Source organism: Elaeis guineensis, chromosome 12, assembly GCF_000442705.2.
Source record: "Elaeis guineensis isolate ETL-2024a chromosome 12, EG11, whole genome shotgun sequence".
NCBI lineage: Eukaryota > Viridiplantae > Streptophyta > Magnoliopsida > Arecales > Arecaceae > Elaeis > Elaeis guineensis.
The window spans coordinates 50,807,961-50,831,612 of NC_026004.2; the positions used below are offsets into that span (position 1 = coordinate 50,807,961).

Consider the following 23,652-nt stretch of genomic DNA (forward strand, 5'->3'; position numbering starts at 1 on the left):
TTTTTGCATTATATTTCTTAAATTTGAAACATTTTAAGGAATCCATGTGGCTTATTTCTTATGTCTTGTCTCATCAAGAATCCAACAGCCATCTGTGTCCACCTTTTTAAAAGTTAGTGAGAAATAAATTGGAGTGATGGAATCATAAGCAGTGTATTTAGTGAAATGAAGTAATAAAACTGTTATGTAGAAAGTGTTGTATTGTTACATAATACCATTATGTAATTTTCTTTCCACTCCTGCACATGCTTTACCATTAAAATACTGGATTGGATAACACTGAAAATTGTGTGTTGTGACTACAAGTTTATAACTGTTTGCCTATATACTATAGCTTGTAGTAATGTAATAGATGAAAAGAAAGATACACCTATATAAAAATGTTCTGCTGGTACATAAGTTCAAGGTTTTACATCCTGGTAGGATGGGGGTGTCTTGGTCATCCCGTCCTGTTCTTGTGAGAAAATGGGATTGGGACTCAGAAACCCATCCACATGGAGAGCGAAAAAAAAAGAGAGGAAAGAAAGAAAAGAAAGAAAGATGAAGATAAGAAAAAAGTGAAAGAAAAGAAGACGAAGAAGAAAAATGAAAGAAAGGAAGGAAGAAGAAAAAAGGAAAGAAAAAGAAAGAAAGGAAAGAAGAAGAAAAAGGAGAAAAAAGAAAGAAAGAGATCATAAAAGAAAGAAAAAGGAAAAGAAAGAATGTAGAAGAAAAGAAAGAAAATAAGGAAAGAAAGAAAAAATGAAGGAAAGAAGGAAAGGAGAGAAAGAAGTGGGAGAGAGAGATGAAGGATATCTACTAGGACCATTGTCGGGATGAGATGGGACAATAGGGCATCCCATTTCATGGAGACTCCTCTATCCCATGGGATTTAAAACCTTGCATAAGTTTTCTTTTCACTCCTACACAAGCTAATCATCCATGGTATCATCAAAAGTTTGGATCAGAGTGGGTCAAATAGGGATTGTCGGACCGACCTGAATCGGATGGTTTCGGGCATTCCGAGCTGTCCCCATGGCAAACCGAGATAGTTCAGTGAAGCAAAACGGCACACCGACGGAGGGAGAGGGAAAGAGAGGAAGAGGGAGAGAGAAGGGAGGGGATGGCGTTGTCGAAGGTCAGCGGTGGCCCACTGAGGCTGTCGGAGGGTTGCAGAGCTCTCTGTAGCTTGGCATCACTTGATAGGGCATTTAATCGAGTGAGAAAGAGAGAGGGGGAGTGACGGTGCCGAAGGGAGGTATAGCCGGCGGAGAGCTTGTCAGAGAGTGTTGGGTGGCCGCCGTGGCTATCGGGTGGTGAAAAACGTGTGGGCGGAGCCGTGGAATAGGGGCTACTGCCTCTATAATGCCAGTTAAGCTGGAAATCCCAGTGAAGCTGACACACCTATTTTCGACTTCACTATAATCGGATTTCTAAAAAAATCCCATGAAATAGGGGCAATCACTCTTGTTTTACACTCGCGGTGCTGGAGGCTGTGATTGCACCATCCAATGGCCATGGAGGCCAGCCAGAGGCTCTCCAGTGGCCTCTCCGATGGCTTCCCCTCCTTTTCTTTCTCTCCCTCCTCTCTCTATCTCTCTCTTGGTCGAAGATTGATGGATGAAGCGGAAGCCTTGGTGGCCCTCCGAGCACGCCAGCGGCTTCCTTGTGGCCACCACCGGCATGTCCTCTGGCCACATTCTCCCTCCTTCCCCACTTCTCCCTCCCCCACCCCTCTCTCTCTTTTACTCCTCCCGGTTTCCTTCTCCTCTATGACGGTTCGTGCCAGTCCAGTCTGGTACGGGCTCATACCGTCGGTCGTCCGGCATAGGTTCCTATACCGAGTCCGCCAACCATTGGGTCAGATAAATTTACCAATGCTTGAAACTGTAGTTTGTTGAAGACATTAGCAGTTTCTTGCTAATTTGAAGGAATGTAGCTAATGAAAACAGTTGGATATTTTGATTCTACCTTGTCCCATATGATACACCCAGAGTCATATACAAATCTCTTGTATGGAAGGCTGGCATATAGTCTTTTTCTTTTCTTTTTCCCCCAAAAGAAAATGATCCAGACCAATCCTATTTAAAAGATAGGTAAGCAGGTCATGCTTGTAGGTGCATGTGCATGTGCAAGCATGCACTTATGCAGGAGTGGACCTGTATTAGCTGTGAAACAATCAAATATGTTTTCGTATCTTTGTCCCATTGTGACAACGTGTTATGATGATTAAATTAGTGTACATTTATATTTTGTGCACATAAGCATACTGCATGAACACATGCAAGCATGAAAATAGGACCATGCTATTGCATGTGAATATGACAAATCTGTGTTTGTGTTTTTCCCCCTTTAACTATGATACAATAATATGAGAAATAAACTGATAATTGTATCTTATGCATATTTATGTATTTAATGTTAAGGATGGCATCATCCTTATCTAAAATCTAAGCATGATTTGCAGGAAGAGGGTGTCTTCATAATGATGGTTCAGTAGTCTTGTGCTACTTCGTAGTAATAATTTATGGACTAGAGTTAGATAACGAATTTCATTTCTTAAGTCCAAAGTTATTATGAAAGGGGATAAGGCCCGACAACATGGCATCAATATATAAATTATAGGACTAGCTAAGACCATGGTATTCCGTACCGGCCCGAACCGGCCGGTACATCCCGTACCGTACCGGTAGGGAACTGGCACGGTTCAGATTGATTTTTTGGTACATGGTCCTAATCGGATCGTACCGGTCGGTTCGGTATGGTATGGACCCGAACAACGCGAAACCAGATGGTTCAGTCCGGTTTGGTGTGGTACGGGTCTAGTTTGGTGTGGTTCAGCATAGTTCTCTGTTTTTTTTAGTAGTGGTGGGTGGGAATTTTTTTGATTTTTTTTAATGTCGGTACGTATCTGTACGGTATAGTATGGTACCGTACTGAGCAGGAACTGGTACGGGTCTCGGTACCAGTTCCTGAAATCTTGGCTAAGACATTCTTATTTATCAAGTTGCAAGCTTGTATTTTCGAAAAATAGAAAGAAACATCTTCAAAGTATGGGTACACAATATTTTCCAAACAAGCATGCTTTCAGTTACCTTAAACAAGTGATAAGCCATGTTGCTTTTAATTATGTTTACTTTAATCGAACTTAATAATTCTAAGAAAAACAAACATATTATAACTTGTCTTTTTGAGTTATGTTCTGATCTAGGTATACTTCCTACTTACTTTCTTACAGGCACAAGTGAAACTCAAGTCTTTGATGAGACTAGTCCTTCAGGAAATGACTACCTATCAGAGGTGATGGATTATCAGCACATATGTTTTCTTGCTGAAGCTTATTACATAGTTTAATAAAAGAATGGTGGCATATTCATGATCTACCTGAATTTCTACTACTTATTCTTCCTCTTGGTTAATTCATGGTTACATTCAACATGAGTGTTGGAATTCTAGATAGGTTGATGTTATTGACAAACAAATGATACATTCATTTGATAATGGATGTAGATAAGTGTTGAAGAAGTTCTATGTAGGATCGAAATGCAGTTAACTAGGAATCATTGCTTTACTTAACTGAAAATTGTCTGGTCATTTATGAAGTTGTATGCTTATATCGGGTACTTGTGTTTTGTTACTATTCTACATTCTTTCTTTGTGATTGTTCTGAAGAACAACCATATTCAGCATGTGCAATGGATGGGATTATTTAGGAAGAAACTGTTGATCTATGGCTGTGAATAATACCTGTAGGAGTAAATCTTAAAAATGATGTGGTAAAAATCTTAAAAATGATATGGTAATATGTATAAGATTAATTTTAGATAATGTGAGCTGGGAGCAGCTCCAAAATCCCAGCTGCTTTTTCTGTATTGTCGTACGTAATTGTGGGTTCTAGACCGACCCTTCCCCTGCACTGGTATCGGTGGCTGAACCACAATTGCTAGTGATGAGAGTCCTCTTTTCGGACAACATATACAAAGAAACCAGCCAACAATCAAGTTTTTAGTGAATAGTATTTCTTTCATCAGCTTCTAGAATGGCAGTAGGATCAGAACAAGTGGAAGGAGATGGTTCGAGCACAAGCAGGTGGGGATGGGTTTTCTGTCCAACCAATTATTATATCCCATTTTAAGTGGTGCTCAATTACCAAGTCACTAGTTCTAGAAAAGATAAAATTTGTTTATTCTTTAAAAATATAGATTTATTTTATCAATTTATGGTGATGAATGAGGTAGTTTATGATGTGCATTTATACTTATAAATGGGTTTGAGAAGGAAGGAGGCGACTAACATAGGTTGTGACCATGGAGTGATGATTTTGGGTGCGATGCAAAGTGAAGGGGCGAGGGGTGCCAAGATTGAAGCAGTGTCTAACTGGTGGTTACCTTGATGTATTTGCTCATAAGAAATGTTTGTGGGTGGTCCAGTAGTTGATGAAGAAGCACTTTCAAGATGAGCAAGAAAAGAGTACCAGAAATAAGCAGAGATTGAGCATTGGGTAGCTAAGCCATCTTCATACCACTCGAGAGATCTGGAGGATTATGAGATGTTGGATCTAGATGACATGAAGGAAGCTTATATTCAGGGTACATACAGGATAGTTTGAATGACCAGTGATAGGGTGAGGAGGTTGGTAGGCATATGGCTCAACTTTTGGGCTCTCGTATATGAGGTAGGTTCTGGTTTGGGGTCTACCAGGATAGATCCAGGTTATAGGAGGAGCCAATCATTCAGAGAGATTGTTGGTAAAGGTGACAACCGTATAGTCTTTATGTTTGGAGTCGTCACCAAAAATATAGGAAAGAAGCCTAGAGATATACCGATAGGGCCTACCATTCATGAGCTAATCTGCATCTTCCCTAGTAGAGAACGAAAGTAGTGAATGATTGATGCTACATTTATTAAGGATAAGCAAAAGGAGATGTAAAGAGGTATTGCTTCCTGCTTCCATTTCAACCGTATCCTTGCAAATGCCACAAACAATGCCTACTACCAATCTGCTATTAGCTTTATCCGGAGAGCAGGTCATGGTGTAGATCCTCCTGGAATGAAGGCATTGGAATCATAATTTAAACAACCTCAAACATTAGGAGAAATCCCTCAAAACTATAAAAAATGTAAACATAAGAAAAGGATGTATCACTTCTAAACTAGTATGCTAGAGCATATCGAGTATTGGTATGTATGAACCAATCACCATATTGGTCGGTACAGCAACCAAACTTGATCAATAGACCTTGTTAAAATATTAAGCATAGATTATGGCTTGTGTATTTGAAATGACTACTAAATACTGAGCTTGTAAAAGTTTGATGCTATCATAAGAAGTATCACCTATGTTATTTTGTTAGCCTACTGTACTTTATAGATGCTTTTTTCACATGTACATTTAAGGGTAAATTACAAGAATGCCCCCTTAACTTTAGCTCGATCTCACTTATATCCTCTTATTTTAAAAAGTATCAAACTGGTCCTTCTAGTTATCGATATAATTCAATGTGGTCTTGCCATTCGCTTACTTGCAAATGAAGTTAGTTTGCCATTTCAATGGACAAAAATACCCCTCGCTCAAATATGAGGGGGAGAAAGGGACGAAGAAGGGGTGGAGGGGGAAGAAAGGGTCACCGGCAAGGAAGGATGGAGGTTTAGGGAGCCTTCATGTTGGGGAAGGATGGGGTCGCGGAGATCAACATGGAGGGGGATGGCAGTGTCTAAGGCCTCAGGAGCGGGATTGGAGGAGAAGGGATGAGGAGGAAGGGGAGGGGTTGCCGGTGTCGTGGCAATGAAAGGACGAAGGTGGAGAGAGCCACCACGGAGGCAGAGAGTGGGGTCACAAAGGTTGATATGGAGGGGGATGGTGGCATTGAAGGCCTCATGGATGGTATTGAAGGAGGATGAGGAGATATGCATATATAGCTGTCTATCTTAGAATTTTTTGTATGCAATGTCTTTAAGATATACATTGTCCTCTCCCCTCTCTATTCTATGCAGAGAATCAAAGTGGGAATCTCTATGAATTTTTCTTTCTATGCATATTGTCCTTTTTATAAAGTGTTATAACTATTATGTTCGTTTTGATGATAAGGGAGATTATAACCACCTGATGTTTATTGAATTAGGCTTAGAGATATGAGAAGAAAGATCTATTATTGTGTAGGAAAGAATGGCAATAACCAAAGAACAACAGAACAACCAAAGCAAAACCAGAGAACTTAAGAACAGACATTAGCTAGTACATAGTGGTTCTCAAGCAGAAAAATCAAAACAGAAAGGAATAAATAGAAGTAGAAGAAAAGGACCAGTTTCTTCAAATGGGCCTCGCAATTTTATCTCATGGATACGGCTTCTTCGCACTTAACTTTAAAAGAATTTTAAGACTCAGAAGAAATTTTGACACTAACAATGGAGACCAAGAAAACCCATCATTTTGCTATGCTCTTCTTGGAATAGAAGCTGAGACAATAGCTCTTTTTGGCAATTAAGAAGGTCCAATTAGATAAGAAATGGACGTTTAATCATCAAGATGGAATGTAATGAGTTGTTTGATTTTATTCCAGATTTTTGATAATTCAAGAAGCAACTTTGGAGAGCCTAGTGAAAACCAATCTTTGAATAGAGATAGTTCTTTCAAAGCAATGGAGGTGATCGAAACTCTCTTGTTCAAGAAGATCATAGCATTTCTTTCTTCCCAACATGCTCAAGCCATAGTAGATAAAAGCATGAGGATGATCTGTCCTATAGGTTTTGGGAAGAATTTTACTCTCTAGACTAAGAAAAGGAAGATTACAGGTGCAGAATTCCAAAAAAATTACAGATCGCCTTCTAGATCGAAGAGAAAGAAATACACGTGGAGAAGGGATGGTCCACAGATTCCTCTCCATGTCCACACAAAGGGTAGCTACCAAAATTGTCCTTTCTCCTCAACAAATCCCTTGTATTAAGCCTTTTCTTCCACCAAAGGCATAAGAAACATCTCACCTTCAAGAGGGCATTAAGGGTTTATAAAGATTTGGCAAAGATGCATTTAATACCCCTAAAGCTGATGAATTTATAATAGGAAGCCGTGGTGAATGTGGTTTTTCCATCTAAATTCCAGCAAACTTGATCACTGTCTTGATTTCAATTGACACAGTGAAGGAGTAAGATTAGTTTGTTGTATTCATCAATAACATGTGACTGTTGTTTTCTATTTCTCATTATTTCATTATACTTCACCTTATAAAACATATAAAATTATACCCAAGGAACATAATTGACTCAAACAATTCATAACTCTCATAATGCAATTAAAGAAATGGTGGAATAGTATTACATAAAACACCGAATCTTATAATTAATACATCTGACTGTTATCAATTAGAAACATAAAACAGATTAAAGGATGAAAGAATCGAAAAATCGATAACCAATAACACTAAGAAAAAGATGCAAAAGAAAAGAAAGACGTCTTGTATTTATGAAATGAACATCTAATACAAACAAACACCATCCTCGTTACCAAAAAAAAAGCACACCATCCTTAACTGAAATTTTTTTATACAAAAAACACCATCCTTTTCCTTTCAAAACAGAAATTTTACTAATAAATTTGGGGCAGGATTGGAGGTGTATGTTTTCTTTGATCTATCATCTCTTTTGCTTTCTTTCCGAAAGGATAAGAAAATGTAACTTGATTGAGATGCCTCCATGGAGAAGGTCCTCCATGATCTCCTTCTCCCTCCACGCCCCCGGCCCCTCCTTTTCCTCCCTACTTGATTTGGGGTTTCTTCTTCTTCTCCTTATTTGCTTTAAGATTTATTTGGTATTAAGGGTAGTTTGGATATTTTATAAAGTAATAGTACCATGTGGTGGTCATGTGATACCATTTCATTGACGAAGATAGACAGCTGGACCATATTGGAATATATTTATAATTAGAAGGATCAGTTTGACACTTTTTATGTTGGATTAGGCGGTTTCATGCATTTAGTTATAAAATTTTTGTCATATGCAGTGGAAATAAACATAGATTAAAACATTTTTAATTGAAGCATGCATTAGATTTGATCTATAAACCACCGAAAATAGATCTATGATACTAACATGATCACGCATCTAAAATCTGATTCTAAAACATAATCAAGAGGAGGTCTGATCTCCTTACCTTTGTGCAGGTCGATCTACACCGCAGCCAATGATCATGGATGTTTGGGTTCTTCGAGCCGCATAAGCATCCGGCCTCTACAAGTATCCACATGAGGTCTTAATCTGATCAGAGGTTTCTTGCAGAGATCGCTTTCTGATAGTTGATTGAAGATCTTTTTCAATCTCTCAGACCCTCTTAGAGAACTATTGGAGATCTTCAATCTCTCAGATCCTCTTAGAGAAGTATTGGAGGAGAAAGAGAAAGAAGAACCCTTTCTTTTCTCTCTTCCCAAAACCCAACGCCACAAAGAGGACCACGCCTAGATGTCTCACGCTCAGATAGATCTCATGCCATTTCTTTTTTTTTGATGATAGAAATTTGATTTCTATCCTATGTGGCGCGCCCCCTTTTTTTCTCCTTTTATTAAGTGTCCAAAAGGAGCAGATAAGGATAATTCTTATCCCATAAGAATTTGAATTCAAATTGAATTCATCCATATCCAAGAGGAGAAAGAGGGAGGTGTGGAGAAGCATTTTGGGTGCAAGTTTTCTCACGTAAAAACCAGGTTTGTGTGAGGAATATGGGCGGCTTCATATGGTGCAGCACTAGGGAGAGAGTCCTAGTCCAATGGAACTCTCTAGGTGCTCAATTAATTTTTAACCAATTAGGATTTGATTGCACCCAAGAAGAGGTCAAATCCTAATCCAACTAGAAATCCAATCCTTAATTAGATCCTAATCCAATTAGAAAATTAGTTGCACCCAAATCCCAATCAAATCAAGAATTGATCTCCCTTGCAATTGGGTTGTCTCATAACTTAATTAGGCTTGATCTAATCAAATCCAAATCAAACCAAATTGAATCCAATTCAATTAGACTTGATCTTGACCTCATTGCTCGATCAAATTGAGCCAAATAGTAATTCAATTGCTAATTAATCCTCCATGACTCACCAACTCTTGGTGAATTACTTTATTGCAATTTTTGCATTGGATTAATCATCAATCACATTGATAATTAGTTTCAATTGGGATACATAATCGCTAAGCAACTATCTGATTAGTAAAAAATCTCTATTGTGTGTGATCCCATAGATTCTATTTTGTCTGGTAGTGAGATATACTATAATCCCTATCACAGCATCATTGAAACTCCTTTCAATGGGTTGAAATGATTCCAACTCTGTCCATCAAGGATCATTGATCACAAGACGATGCTCGATGAGTCTCACAATCCATCAGTGACACTTAGCTGTATGTAATGGCAATCCAGTAGAATGAAAGTATTGAACCTTCAGATGTAGTTATTGTATGATTCAATCATTCTATCGTGAGTCCCGACTCGACGGAGGTCATGAAAAACTCATCAAATCCTAACATCGGTCATATGCAAGGTTGGCTCGACTCAAGTTCATTCCTAAATTTTTGTGAAAATCTTTTTATAATATTTACACTTCAATCGAAGATTTTCTGAACTCAATCTTGTGAATCGCATAGGACTTCTCTTTTTCTATCAAGATTGATAGATTCCATCTAGGTGCATCCCACTCCTAACAATGAACTTGAATCCACTGTAACCAACATACACCGTAAGGATCCAAATGGTTAAGAGTTCAAGTTTATATATAGTCAAATTAGAGTAGCCTCACTGCGAATAGCCAAGGCACCGCAGGTCAAAGGACCATTCACACCACTGCAGCATTGAGCAAATCACTGACGAGTGAGCAAACATCCAAGTGGTTTCTCGTGGTGGTCATCAGTGCAAGTTCTCTAACAACCACCTACACTCTCACCCCAGTGTCTCCACACTATAGATTTGGGACACATCTATCCGGAAGAAAAGTGATCCATGCACCAATCTAACTAAATCGATCACCATCTTCCATGATGATCTTTCGATTGAGAGCTTTTAGGAATTAACCATCAATAATATATGTCCCAAATTCTCAACACTTTGAGAATATATATTATTATTTGTTAATTTCGTGGACGAATCATGGATACATAAAATATGATTGGAATAAAAACTATCAATTTTATTAATGAATAAAATTTATAAGTGCAAATTTATGCCTTGGAATTACAATATGCGTTAACTAACAATTTGCTTCTAGGGCACAAATCTAACATTTTAAAGTACAGGAGTGTAAGTGAAACTGAGTTAAAGTTAAGAGGATGTTTTTGTAACTTATCCTAAATTTAATTATACATGTATGTGCAATAATATATACATATGTTTGTATATGTGTGCATGTACATATGTATGATATTATATACATGTCTATATCTTTACGTGTATAAATATTTCTTGGCATGTCATAGCAGTGTCATATCCTACATTTTCAAGATTTGTCATATTGAAATATTTGTATTCTCCAAGGTTGGTTGTACACGTATCAGGATCCATATTGGTTGCCTGGTGGTACAATATGGTACAATATTGGCACAATGTTGTTCTGATTCATTTTGAATTTTTTTTTTCTCAAATTTTGAATAGAAGTTGGTATACGGTTTGCCGAGTTCAGTTTAGAATTTGAAAAAAAAAAAGTAGAAAGTTCGAAACTGAAAATAAAAAAGTTTTCCTATGTTCCACTCTCTCTCTTGTTCTGAAATGAAGAAGGCGGGGGAGAAGGGGAGAGGGAGAAAAAGAGAGAGGAAGTGAAAGAGAGGGAGAGGTGGGGGGAGATTAGTCTGGTTTGGTATGCCTATTCATCTCTATGATTTAAAGGCTGTGTTATTTGTGGTTTGAGAGGTCAAAGGATGTTAATTTGCACTAACACTCATTTTTCAGGTCCAAGGTTGAACATTCTTAAACTATGATTTGGTTAAAAGACCTTTATATTCTTCCTTTGCTCTCTCCCCCTTTTCCTTGATAGACTCTGAATTGGTTGCTATCATGCTTTCTAAGTACAAAATTTGGTGGAGTTATCTAAACTATCATGTTTGCAAAGATACATCTAACATTTGCTTCTTACTCATGTGTTACTTGAAGGCAAGGTTTGCCGTACCAGTTTTTGACATCGGTCCATACCGACCGTACCAAAATATACTGGTATGTGGTACAAGGGGCTTACCAAGCACTTGGTATGCTGAATTGGGTACCATACCCAGCATGCCTACACTGTATTAGGATTGTATAGGTATTTGTCCAGTACTGAGATGGCAAATCTTGGTTGGAGGAAATATTTGATAAAAAGTGAGCAGTTATTTTGGTTAGATGGTATTTATATGGGACTTATTCATTCTATAAAGTTGTGGATCAACTTCAAATGATATTGAGAGGAGTTTGTTTTTATGTTTGGTTATCTTAGTTTTATATGAGGAACTTGTGAGAGAATGGTAACAAGGTCTCTATCTTGCAACTCTCGTATAAGTTAAACCTAATGTGCTTATTTAAACTTTTCGACAGGGAACATTTTCAGAAAATTTTCCTGTTCTGTAAGATTGATCATTATTTGATATTTAATTTTTGGCTCACATTACATTTTTTGAAAATTATGAAGACAAACATGCTTATCCCTATTCTTTGGCACCAAACCTGGTCTGTTTTGGTCTCAATAGTCAAAACCATTTCTTCTATGAGCACCTTTATATTCTTGTAGGCAAAAACAGAAAAAATTCATAAACAATAGTAAACTATTTATATAGGTTATAGAACTCATACATTGGATTTAGCACACAGGATGTGTTTCTTTTGGGACCACCTGTTTTAATTGAGTTAATAATGCCTGATTAAAACTCTTTTACATCTGAAAAATAAATTTACCAAGTGGATGTTAAACCTTCTTGTTACTTGTTTTCAAGGATTGTTTAATTATCTGTTGTGCATTAAAAAACATTTCCAGGTTTGTAGAGAGTGGGAAACAAAGGCACATAACGTGGATAATGGTGTTAGATTGGTACTTATTCGTATTGGTGTCGTTCTTGGCAAAGATGGAGGTGCTCTGGGTTTGTTCAATTCCTCTTTAGTGTTATCCTTCATACTCCTTAACTTTTGAGTTGATATTCATGCATGGGGAATGAGCAATTTGCTTATTCTTTTTGCTGAATATAATCGTTACAGAATATTAAGGACACAATAAATAATTTATGATACTTTATTAGTCCAACTGCCTGATAACCATCATGATTAATCATTCACCATCAAATTCTGTTTTATTTGATGAATCTTTTTTTGGCAATTTGTTCTTTTGATAGTTGACTCTGTAATTTACAACAAGTTTAACCAAACCATTTATCTACCGCTACCATGTTAAGAACCAACTAAAACTAAGCTCAGCAATCGGAACCTTACTCATCTTTGGAAAAGGGTTGCTTATTTGCAGTGCTATATGTGCAGTTTGTTGGAGGCGTGAATATACAACATTTGTTACATGACAAATTTTGAGTTGTATCATTGTATTGGGTGAATAAATGTACAATACTTGTTCTCCCGAGTGACATGGCTATGGAGTATGGACTATTCTCAATGGGCCATTCAGTTTAATTTGGTTAAAGCACTCTTGCTACAAAAACAAGGTCTAGCCTATGGACTGATCTACCAAATAGCTAACTAACTAACTAACTATTAAACAAATAAATAAATAAATTCCATTGTAATTAAGCACTCCTTTTATGGAAGCTTCCTCAAATCTTTGTTCAGCACCCCCATACCACCTGAATCTAACATCACTGCATTCTTATTGACAAATTCTACAGCTGATATGTTTTAAATAATTTCGCATCTTGACCTAATAGGGATCATTGTTTGCATGATCTTCATGCTATTGACCTTTCGTTGCATGATACCATGTTCTTTGAAGAAAACTAAAGGTATGTAACAAATGCTTTTTTTAGGACCGTAAACCATCCACAAAAAGTACTATACTATTTAGTTGGGGAACTAAAGTCCGCAATCTCAGTATCGAGTATTGTACTACTACCTTACCAGTTTGGCATGATACGGCACGCACCCTCTACTGAAATAGCCGTCTAACCAGTTTTTCATACTTTTTATCTTGGTATGCCTTGGTAAGGTCAAGATGCCTTGGTATGCTTTGGTATGGGGTGGTACGGCTCAGTATGGATAGTACAGAGCCTGTACCAATCCAAACTTGAGTTTTGTAGCTATTCCTAGTTGATATGGCAAATCAACAAATAACTAATAATTAAAATGTATACCTTAATGAGCTAGCCATTTGAAACTATATCTTTCATGTTGGTGTCTTAAGAATCCATCTTTCATAGAGAAATGGAAGCAAACTATATTATGGATACCAAGGTTCATCATCTTGGTACAGGACCCATACTAGTATTATCCTATTACAACATTGATATGTGGTACAATATGAGACGGCGAGGCATACTGAGTATCAAAATGATATGAGACTGCATATCGGTTTGGTACCGGTATGATAGGGTATGATAGTTCATCTGGAGAGCTTCAAGGCTTTCATGCTCCATGGAGCAAGTGATGCAATTCTGTGTCAAGCCTTCCCTTCTACCCTTAAGAAGGTGGCTCGAGATTGGCAATTGGGTTTGAAGTCGGGCTCCATCCATTTGTTCGATCTATTGAGTCGATCGTTTGTTGCCCACTTCATTTGCGGCAAAGGGAGCTGTCAGGAATTCGGCTCCTTGGTGAACATTAAATAGAGGGAAGGAGAATCCCTCTATAACTATGTGAACCGCTTCAATGCAGCCGCCCTAGAAGTGCACGATCTAGACCAATTGGTCGCTATAATTGCCTTAAATGGGAGACTTTAGAAGAATTCCCTTCTTTACTCTTTGGAGAAGAAATATTCGAAGAATTTTGCAGAGATGTTGGATCAGGCTAAAATGTATGCCCAAGTTGACGAAGCTTTTGAAAAGCATGAAATCTTGGCCAATGCTGTGGCTGAAGAAAAAGAAGAACTGAAGTTATCCCCGATCCGAGAGGATGCCCCAGGGGTCGGTAGCGTGCCTCGGCATTGGCGATCAAGAACCCTCACAGCTGACGACCTAGAAGTCCATGGGGGCAATGTCGATCGTCACCAAGACACTGGTCCCCACCAAGGAGGTTTACTAATTATACTCCTTTGAACACCTCTCGCACTCAAGTACTTATGGAGATCGTGAGTAGCTATCCACAACAAAAAAAATATGGTCTTGGTTAGAAAACTATAGTCAGAAGAGATAGTCTCTCCCATCAAGATCATGGCCACGACAGTGAGGACTGCATCCAGCTCTAAGATGAGATTGAGGAGTTTATTTGGTGGGGCTGGCTGGATCCTTTCATCCGCTGCATAAGGCATCCAGAGCTGCCTTGATAGGAGCAGCTAGCAGAGATCTGACCCACGACGGGAGTGATCAATGCCATTATAGGGGGGCATGGCAAAATATATCTCAGGGAGTTGGTTAAAAGGCAGAGGTCAGAGAAAGTGATTACCTTCTTCGAGGAGATGCAGAAGGGATCCAGTTCTGCACAATGATGCAGTAATTGTATCTTTAAATGTCGCAAACTATGATGTATGCCGCATCTTAGTAGATAATGGAAGTTTAGCCAATGTCTTGTTTTACGATGCTTTCTCCAAAATGAAAATTTCTCTGGATCGGTTGGGTAGACTAGATTCCCCCTTGTAGGCTTCAGTAGAGACACCATACCGATCGAAGGGGTCATAATCCTGTCAGTCACGACTGGACAGGAGCCTCGATAGTCTACTACCAATATTGATTTCTTGGTCTTCAGAGCATCCTCTGCATATAACGCTATCCTGGGATGATTGGAGCTGAGCGCTTTTAGAGTTGTAGTGTCGACCTATCATTTGTTGATGAAGTTTCTGACAGACATGAAGTCGGAAAGGTCCGTGGAGATTAGGCACTAGCTTGGCATTGCTATATGATCACCCTCCAAGGGGTGAGATCACCCATTGCTCTTCCTATTGAGGGGCCAGATACTTGTAATGAGCTAATCGAAGAGCAAGGGGAGCTGGTGGAGTATCTCGTAACGATTCCATTGAATGATGGAAATGAAAGACACGGTTCAAATAGGATCAAACCTAAACTAGGTAATCTGAAACCAGTTAATTTCTTTTTTATAAAAGAATGCAAACATTTTTGCCTGGTAGGCCGCAGACATGCCTGGGATTGACCAAGAAGTTATGGTACATTGACCGAGCACCGACCCTTTACACCGATCTATTAAGCAGAAGAAGTGGAGCTTTGCCCCAGAGTGGCAGAAAGCTATTGTCGAAGAGGTGAACATGCTAATTAGCATTGGCTTTATTAGGGAAGTGATTTACCTTGACTGGCTCGCAAATGTGGTTCTTATAAAAAAGGTGAACGAGAAGCGGTGGATTTGCATACTTCACCGGCTTGAACAAAGCTTATGGAAGGATAGCTATCCTCTATCTCGGATTGATCAATTGGTGGACACCACATCAGGCCATAAGCTCCTCACTTTCATGGATGCCTTCTCTGGTTATAACCAAATCTGGATGGTGCCTGAAGATGAGGAGAAAACTATCTTTGTTATTGATCAAGATTTTTTCTATTACAGGGTCATATCCTTTGGTTTGAAAAATGTAGGTGCCACTTGCCAATGGCTGGTGAATAAAATCTTCAAAGAACAGATTGGTCGGAATATGATGTATATGGATGATATATTGGTCAAGAGTCGAGCTCAAACAACTGCATCGCTAACCTCTAGGAAACCTTCAAAGGTCGATCTATTATATCAGTAGAATCCTTCGCGATGTAGAGACCAGATATACGAGGCTTGAAAAGTTGATCTATGCCCTTACTCTATTGAAAACTCTGACCTTTCGAGCCCACACTATAGTACTCCTGATCGACCAGCCTTTCAAGTCAGTGCTGCATTGGTTTGACACTATCGATCGCATGGTCAAGTGGGCGATTAAGCTAACTGAATTCGATGTGAAATTTCAACCATGCCCTTTTATAAAGGCACAGGTATTAGTTGATTTTATTTTGGAATGTACAATTTTGAAGGAAAGTGCCTAAGGAGGTGAGCTAGCAAAAGAAAATCTACCTAAAGAACTCAAGGAGTTATGGGTTATGCATGTAGACGGATCATCAAACTTCATCGAATTGGGAGCAGGTTTGATCCTTACTGGACTAGGACTGTCATAGAAATGCTTTGCACTTTGAATTCCAAACTGCCAGCAATGAAGCCGAGTATGAAGCTCTTATTGTCGGGCTGAAAATTGAAGAAAGGGTACAAGAGTTGAAGATCTGCAGTGACTCCCAACTTGTGGTCGGACACATCAGAGGGGACTATCAGGCTCGAGAACAAAACATGAAGAGGTACCTGTAGAAGGTAAAGGATCTAATCTCAGTATTCACTAGTTTCGATATTCGGTAGATACCAAGGTCGGAAAAGTCCAGAGCCGACCTACTAAGTTGGCAACTTCGGCATCGGTGGGACCTGCCTAAGGAAACCTTTGAAGTTGTGATAGAATCCAGCATTAAAGAGTTCGATTCAGTCTTACAAGTTGATAACGAGCCAAGTTGGATAGATCCATCTATCCACTTTCTTAAGGATGGGACATTATCATTGGATTCGAAGGAAGCTTGGAAACTCAGGAACCAAGCATCTTACTCTTGGAAACTCAGGAACCAAGCATCCTGCTGTGTCCTTTATGAAGGCAAGCTATATAGGAGGTTCTTTTTTCTTTACTGCTTCTCAAATGTTTGCGTCCCTTTGAAGTTGATTATACTTTACGAGAAGTGCATGAAGGAATATGTGGGAACCATCTAAGAGGTAGGTCACTGGCCTATAATGTGCTCCGACAGGGATAGTACTGGCCTAAAATGCAACAGGATGTAGCTGATCTGACAAAATGGTGTGATCAATGCCAGTGGAATGCAAACACCCAATACTAACCTGTCGTACTATTGACTCCTATCGGTGCTCCTTGGCCCTTCGAATAATGGAGGATGGGCATCCTTGGTCCATTCCTCCAAGCATCGGGTCAATAAAAGTTTTACTCATCGCCATTGATTATTTCATCAAATGGGTGGAAGTCGAGCCTCTTGCCCGTATTACCGAATTCAAGGTGAAGGACTTTGTGTGGAAGTCCAATGCCATTTCAGTCTCCCATGAGTGTTTATTACGGATAATGATCGTCAGTTTAGTGGAGCCCGATTTGTCAAATTCTGCCATGACCTGGGCATCTTGCACCACCTTACATCGATAGGACATCTCCAGATCAATGGGGAGATTGAAGTAACTAATCGAACTCTTCTGCAGGATTTGAAAGTCAGGTTAGACCGTGCCAAGGGGTCATGGGCCAATGAGCTCCATCATGTGCTTTGGGCCTACAGAACTACTCAGAGAACAACCATCGAAGAGATCCCTTTCAGCCTCTCTTTTGAAATGCTGGCGGTCATCCCTATGGAGATCAGACTCTCCTCCTTACGAGTTGAAAGCTACGACAACTAGAGTAATTTAGAGATGCTCCGAGCAAACCTGCATCTACTTGAAGAGGTTCATAAAAAAGCTCAAGTCAGGATGGTGGCCTATCAACATAGGGTCGCACGGAACTACAACTCCCATGGCCGTAGCAAAGAATTCAAGGTCGGCAGCCTAGTACTGCGCCGGATTGAAGTATCTCAACCAAATGAGCAGGGAATGCTATCTCCAAATTGAGAAGTTTTTTATCGAGTGGACGAGGTTGTTAAGCCTGGAACTTACCACTTGAAGCAACTAGACGTAATCCCACTACAACACCCTTAGAATTCGTGCAATTTATGGATGTATTACCTATAAATAAATACTCTCAATAAAGTTTTTTTTTTCAAAATGTCTTGCAAATAAAGGCCTTTACTGCAACATCTTGAATAAAGAAGACCTCACCCAAGCCACAATGAGTTCCTCGAAGGTGCTTCATTTTCGAACAAATATAGCCACGAAAAGGGCACTTCGTCCTAAGATGAATATAGCCACAACAAGTTCCTCGAAGGTGCTTCGTCTCTGGATGAATATAGCCACGAAAAGGGCACTTTGTTCCAAGATGAATATAGCCACGATGAGTTCTTCGAAAGTGCTTCATCTCGAGATGAATATAGCCACAAGAAGGGCACTTCGTCCCAAGACGAATACAGCCACAATGAGTTCCTCGAAGGTACTTTGTCTCCAGACGAATATAGCCATGAGAAGGACGCTTCATCCCAAGACAAATATGGTTACGATGAGTTTCTCGATGCTTCATCTCCGAACAATATAGCCATAAGAAGGGCGCTTCATCCTAAGATGAATACAGCCATGGTGAGTTCTCCAAAAGCACTTCATTTCCGAATAACTACAAGGACATCTAATGACTTTGGCGACTAAGGGGTAAGCTAAACCTCGGGAACTCGAAAGTCGAAACATAGCAAGAAGTCCTTTGATCTCAGTGCCACACCCAATTTAAAAGGAGCCCTAAGCTACTTAAACTTAAGGAATGAGGTTCCTACTAATGCGTACTCAACGATTGCTCTAACGATGTAGGGTCATACTATCGACAAATAAATGCAAAATGATAATGTAAAGCTAAACCACATAAACAGAAGACAAAGATAGAGTGGATAAGGACAAAGCAATATTTTATTAATCTTAAAAGCTGGAGTAACCGATTATGATGCTTACAAGCCAAGATGGCAAAATGTAATTTATAAAGCCGAATTGGCAAATGAAAATACAAAGTTATGGTCGATCCTAGACCTTAGAAGCTGGATCATCCCTCACTTGAGAAGGTCCCTCATCTTCATCTGCTACACCAACAACGATTGTAGGAAGCTCCGAATCAGTAGGTGGCATCTTTTTAAGGTCAGCATCGATTTCTAGGAAAAGTCGCCTAGCAAATATTTATATTTTCTGAAGTCAATCTGGTAAGTTGTCAGAGATGACTTAAACACCTTGGTAATGAACTTGATCTGATTCATGACGCACAAGATAATCTCCACATGCCAAGAGATAAAATATCTAGCATGTGGGATGCCAGATAATTGGTGCCAATCCCCTTGGCTCAACTAGCCAAGGGTCAACCCAATCCAGACCAATTTAAGTCTTGAGTCCAATTAGGTTTAATTAGCCCAAATTAAGAATCAAATCGAATCCGATTCGAATTTAAGAGTTAGGGTTTGCAACACGTGATAGCATGTTCATCTTGCAAATATGATCTAATCCAATTAGATCTTTGATAAATTTTCTTTGTATGTGACCCATTGGGTTTTATATCTAGCTAATAGTAGGTCTGAGTATAAGTTGATCTGATTTGATTAGAATCCTTTCTAGCCGATTTAGGTCCAAACGTGCTAATCCGATTTCAACAATTAGAATTCTTTCTAATTGACGATTGAATTAAACTCTTTAATTCGATCAAACCTATAAGACAAGATTGATGTCTAGTAATGTATCACGTCTATCCAGAAGATATAAAATTTTGATAAAAATACCAAAAATATCCTTCAGTGGCAAGTTACCGTGCAATTGAATTTTGCGATCATACTGTATCCCGAATATGACTATGGATATGGAATCATGTCAAATTCAATTTCATATTCATATTTTTCTCAATCTTATAATGATGATTCGATTAATGAAATATTAGAAATACTTTCTAATTTTTATTCTGCTTTGATCAAAGTCTTTTTGAATCATCATTTGATTAAAGCAAGTAGGATGCGATCTTCTCTTACTAGGAGTGATCGATTTTATGTTGACCTACTCACAACCTCCGTACATAATCTGCCATATTCAGAACACTCCGTACATGACTAAGTCATGAATGAATATGAACCAAAATATGGGTTCATGTATACAAGGTTCTATGGTAGTCTCAGGTTAAAGGATTACTTGCACAACTTTCACTAAAAAAAATATCTTCTAACAGGTAAGTAAGACTTTATAAGATGTTCTCATGACGGATCAATTCAGTGAACTCATTCTTTAATGAGCACCCACATTCTTGTATTAGTGTCTCCACACAAGTGATTGTGAGATCAATTACCCTCTCTTTCGAGCATATATAGGATGTGCCAGTCTTACCGAAAATATTGATCTCCAAATCAATGATCCATCGATTGAGAATATTCTAGATTAGGGTTTTAGAGTTTTAGGTCTCACTGGTATGATCTCATTATAATCCTAAAATCATTGCCTTAATTTATGGGGTTCACCATAAGCTTAACAAATATAAGATGCAACATATGATGAAACATAAATACCTTTTATTTATCCATAAAGTGTTGCTCAGGGGGAGTCTGGCTTGGTTTGTTGCCTTCATCGTTCTCTTTACGGCTTAAAATAGTCTCCGTGGGCTTGGTTTGGGAGGTTTAGCACAGTCATTCAACAATTTGGTATGGTTCATAGTGAGGTGGATCGTTCTGTTTTCTATCGCCATTCCTCACAGGGTCAGTGCATATACTTGGTTGTCTATGTGGATGATATAGTTATCATAAGTAGTGATCAGGATGGAATCTGTCAATTGAAGCAACACTTTTTTCATCATTTTCAGACCAAGGATTTGGGTTGCCTGAAATACTTTCTGGGTATTGAGGTGGCTTAGTCTACTGATGGTGTTGCAATCTCACAGAGGAAGTATGCACCAGATATATGGGAAGAAACTGACATGATAGATTGCTGACCTGTTGATACACCTATGGGTCTAAATGTCAAACTTTTGTACCTGGACAGGGGGAGCCACTTTCAGACCTTAGACGGTATCGAAGGCTTGATGAAAAATTGACTTATCTCGTTATCACTCGATCAGATATCTCTTTTGCTGGAAGTATTGTTAGTCAGTTCCTACAAGCTCCATGTAATAGTCACTGGGATGTCGTGATTCGCATTCTCGGATATATTAAAAGAGCATCAGGCCAAGGACTCTTATATGAAGACAAAGGGCATATCCGGACGATTGGTTATAGAGATGCAGATTGGACAGGGTTTCCCTTTGATAGGTGGTCAACATCAGGATATTGTATTTTCATTGGAGGCAATCTAGTATCCTGAAAAAATAAGAAACAAGATGTTGTGGCCAGATCAAGTGCAGAAGTAGATTATCGAGTTATGGCATTGGCGACATGTGAACTCATATGGCTGAAACTACTTCAAGAATTAAAGTTTGGTGAAGTCAAAAAGATGCAGCTGATATGTGATAATCAAGCAGCCGTATACATTGCTTCCAATCTAATTTTTCACGGGAGGACCAAACACAGAAGTCGACTGCTACTTTATTAGAGAAAAGATTCTTTCAGGAAGCATTGCTAGTTTTATTAACTCAAATGACCAACTAGCAGATATATTCACTACATCTCTCAGAGGTCTTTGAATCAGCTACATATATAACAAGCTTGGTGCATATGACATATATGCTCTAGGTTGAGGGAGAGTGTTGGAATATTGTTATATTTGGAAAGCATGACAATTAGTCCACTGGATATTTGGAAAGCATGACAATTTCTCCATTGAATCTTTGGAAAGCATGACAATTCCTCCATAGGAAAGTATATCAATTTCTCCATCATCCTTGATTTTGTATCATTTGAATTTCTTCTTTATTTATTTTTCATAATCATGGGATTGTATCTTTTCTTTATTTGTTTCCCATAATCATGAGATTTTTATGGGATTGTATCTTTTCTTTATTTATTTCTCACAATCATGAGATTTTGGTGGATCTTGGTGTATTATATATATATTTGTAAACAGTACAATAGATGAATAAGATTCACCATTTATCATTTAACAAACTCCAAGGTTATTATCCAAGAAATATGTCCCTTTGGGAGGACGCATCCTTATGGAGAGACTTAAACAAATCAGAATTCATTTTATAGTTGTTGACTATAGAAGTGCAACGGTTCAAAAATACTTGGTAACCATCCAAGACAACCATCAATAAATAACCACCCTGGCTCATCAAAAGGAAAAAAAAAAAAAAGAAAAAAACTTCTTGCGGCATAGGAAATCGTTAGTTACATCATCTTCAGCCGTGCCTGCGGATCCTTTGGTTTCAACAAATGCGGCATTCGCATGGACTAGTTAACCACAGCAATAAAAGATGCCAGTTGGTGATGTCTTTTATCCACATCACCAAACCTCTTGCTCTTTTGTTTTTTGTTCTTTTTAGAAATTACTACAACATACTGAGCTGATGTGGAAAACCGTCTCGATTTCCTATTGGTACAGTTTGATACTCCCCCGAACCAAGCGGTTCGGGGTGGTATGGCCAACTTTGAGTATGAGTTATCTACATTACGCCAAGATAGCATGTCTCTCACGAACTACATGAATAGGTTTGACAATATGATGGTTCGATTTGATGTTATGCAGGATTCTTGATTCATCCCCTCTTGATATCTCACTAGTCTTAGTGCCAACGTTAGGTGAGAGACATTATTGCACTTAGTATATTTTGTTGACCAAGCATACCAATTAGCTACCTAGTTAGACTCTCCAATGAAAATCAACAAACTCAAGTGACTAGTTTTGCTCTTGCAACCAAGTTTAATAATACTTGCATATCTTCTTCAACTAGAGATCCTAAAGAGTTGCCGGTTGATACCATCTCCAATCAGGGCAGTAATGCCATTAAATACTATAATTGCCACAAAAACTAGACATTATGCATATCATTGTCCCTTAAAGCCTTTTTCTGAAAAAGAAAGTAGGAGCTAAGAAAGACAAGGGGGAGCTAAAGGAGCATGTGTATGTTCCTAAGGAAGGAAAAGTGATGTAGAAGAGCTATCGGAGGACAACTCTTCACATGTAATGAGGTATGTTTTTGTTGAGAGCAGTAATAATCCCATACTGGATGTCGAAGGAACCATTAGTGGTGCTTATAGACTCCTAGGCCTATCCACCTACTAGCTTGAGCTTTTGGATTTGATTTCAATATTTTTGACCGTAACTAAGGGTGAGTATTAGGGGTGCAAATGAGTCGAGCCGTTCGCAAACTACTTGAGCACAACTCGGTTGGGTTATTATCGAGCTTGAGTGGAGTTTTAGTAGCAAGATATTCGGCTTAAAAACTCGTGAGCCTACTCGAATTTATTTTTTATTTTTAATAATATTATTTTTATTTATAATATATGTATATTATTAGATACCTATATTTTATTAGAAGACTCAGGCTCAATTTCGGGCTCGAATTCGAGCTCAAGCATGGCTCAGTTAATATTCGAGTCGAGTCGAGTCAATCTCAAGTTGTCTATTTTTCATCGAGCTAAGTTTGAGTTTGGGATATTAAGGCTCGGTTAATCTCGAGCCAAGTTTTGAGCCTGAGTATTTTGAGTCAAGTCGAGCTCGAGCTTCCAGCTACTCAGCTCGGCTCGGCTCGATTGCACTACTAGTGAGTATTGAGGACAATTGGAAATGCATTGCTATTTTTCAAGTTTACACCAAGAGTGGTAACAAAAAAAATGCAAGCTTATTATTTATGGTGGCAATTGTATGAATGTGTCTCCATATTTAATATAGTTCAGTTGGGGTTGATGCCTAAGCAACATGCTCAGGCCTATAAGGTCACTTTGTAATGATACAATGTATTGGTAAGAGACTTGAAACATATGATTTATAGGTAGTTT

The 23,652-nt window shown here is 38.6% G+C and overlaps 1 protein-coding gene across 7 annotated transcripts in view; it reads left to right on the plus strand.

The window, feature by feature from the left end:
- Nucleotides 1–23,652, plus strand: part of LOC105032786 (epimerase family protein SDR39U1 homolog, chloroplastic) — a 121,938-nt gene that overhangs the window by 92,755 nt on the left and 5,531 nt on the right. For 5 of the 7 annotated variants that reach the window (XM_010907351.4, XM_010907349.4, XM_010907347.4 and 2 more), the window contains 2 exons: nt 3,218–3,279; nt 11,952–12,054. In XM_010907351.4, coding sequence (XP_010905653.1) covers nt 3,218–3,279; nt 11,952–12,054 — 165 coding nt within the window. The remainder of the gene's footprint in view (nt 1–3,217; nt 3,280–11,951; nt 12,055–23,652) is intronic. The other 2 variants (XM_010907348.4, XM_010907352.4) reach the window with 2 other exon arrangements.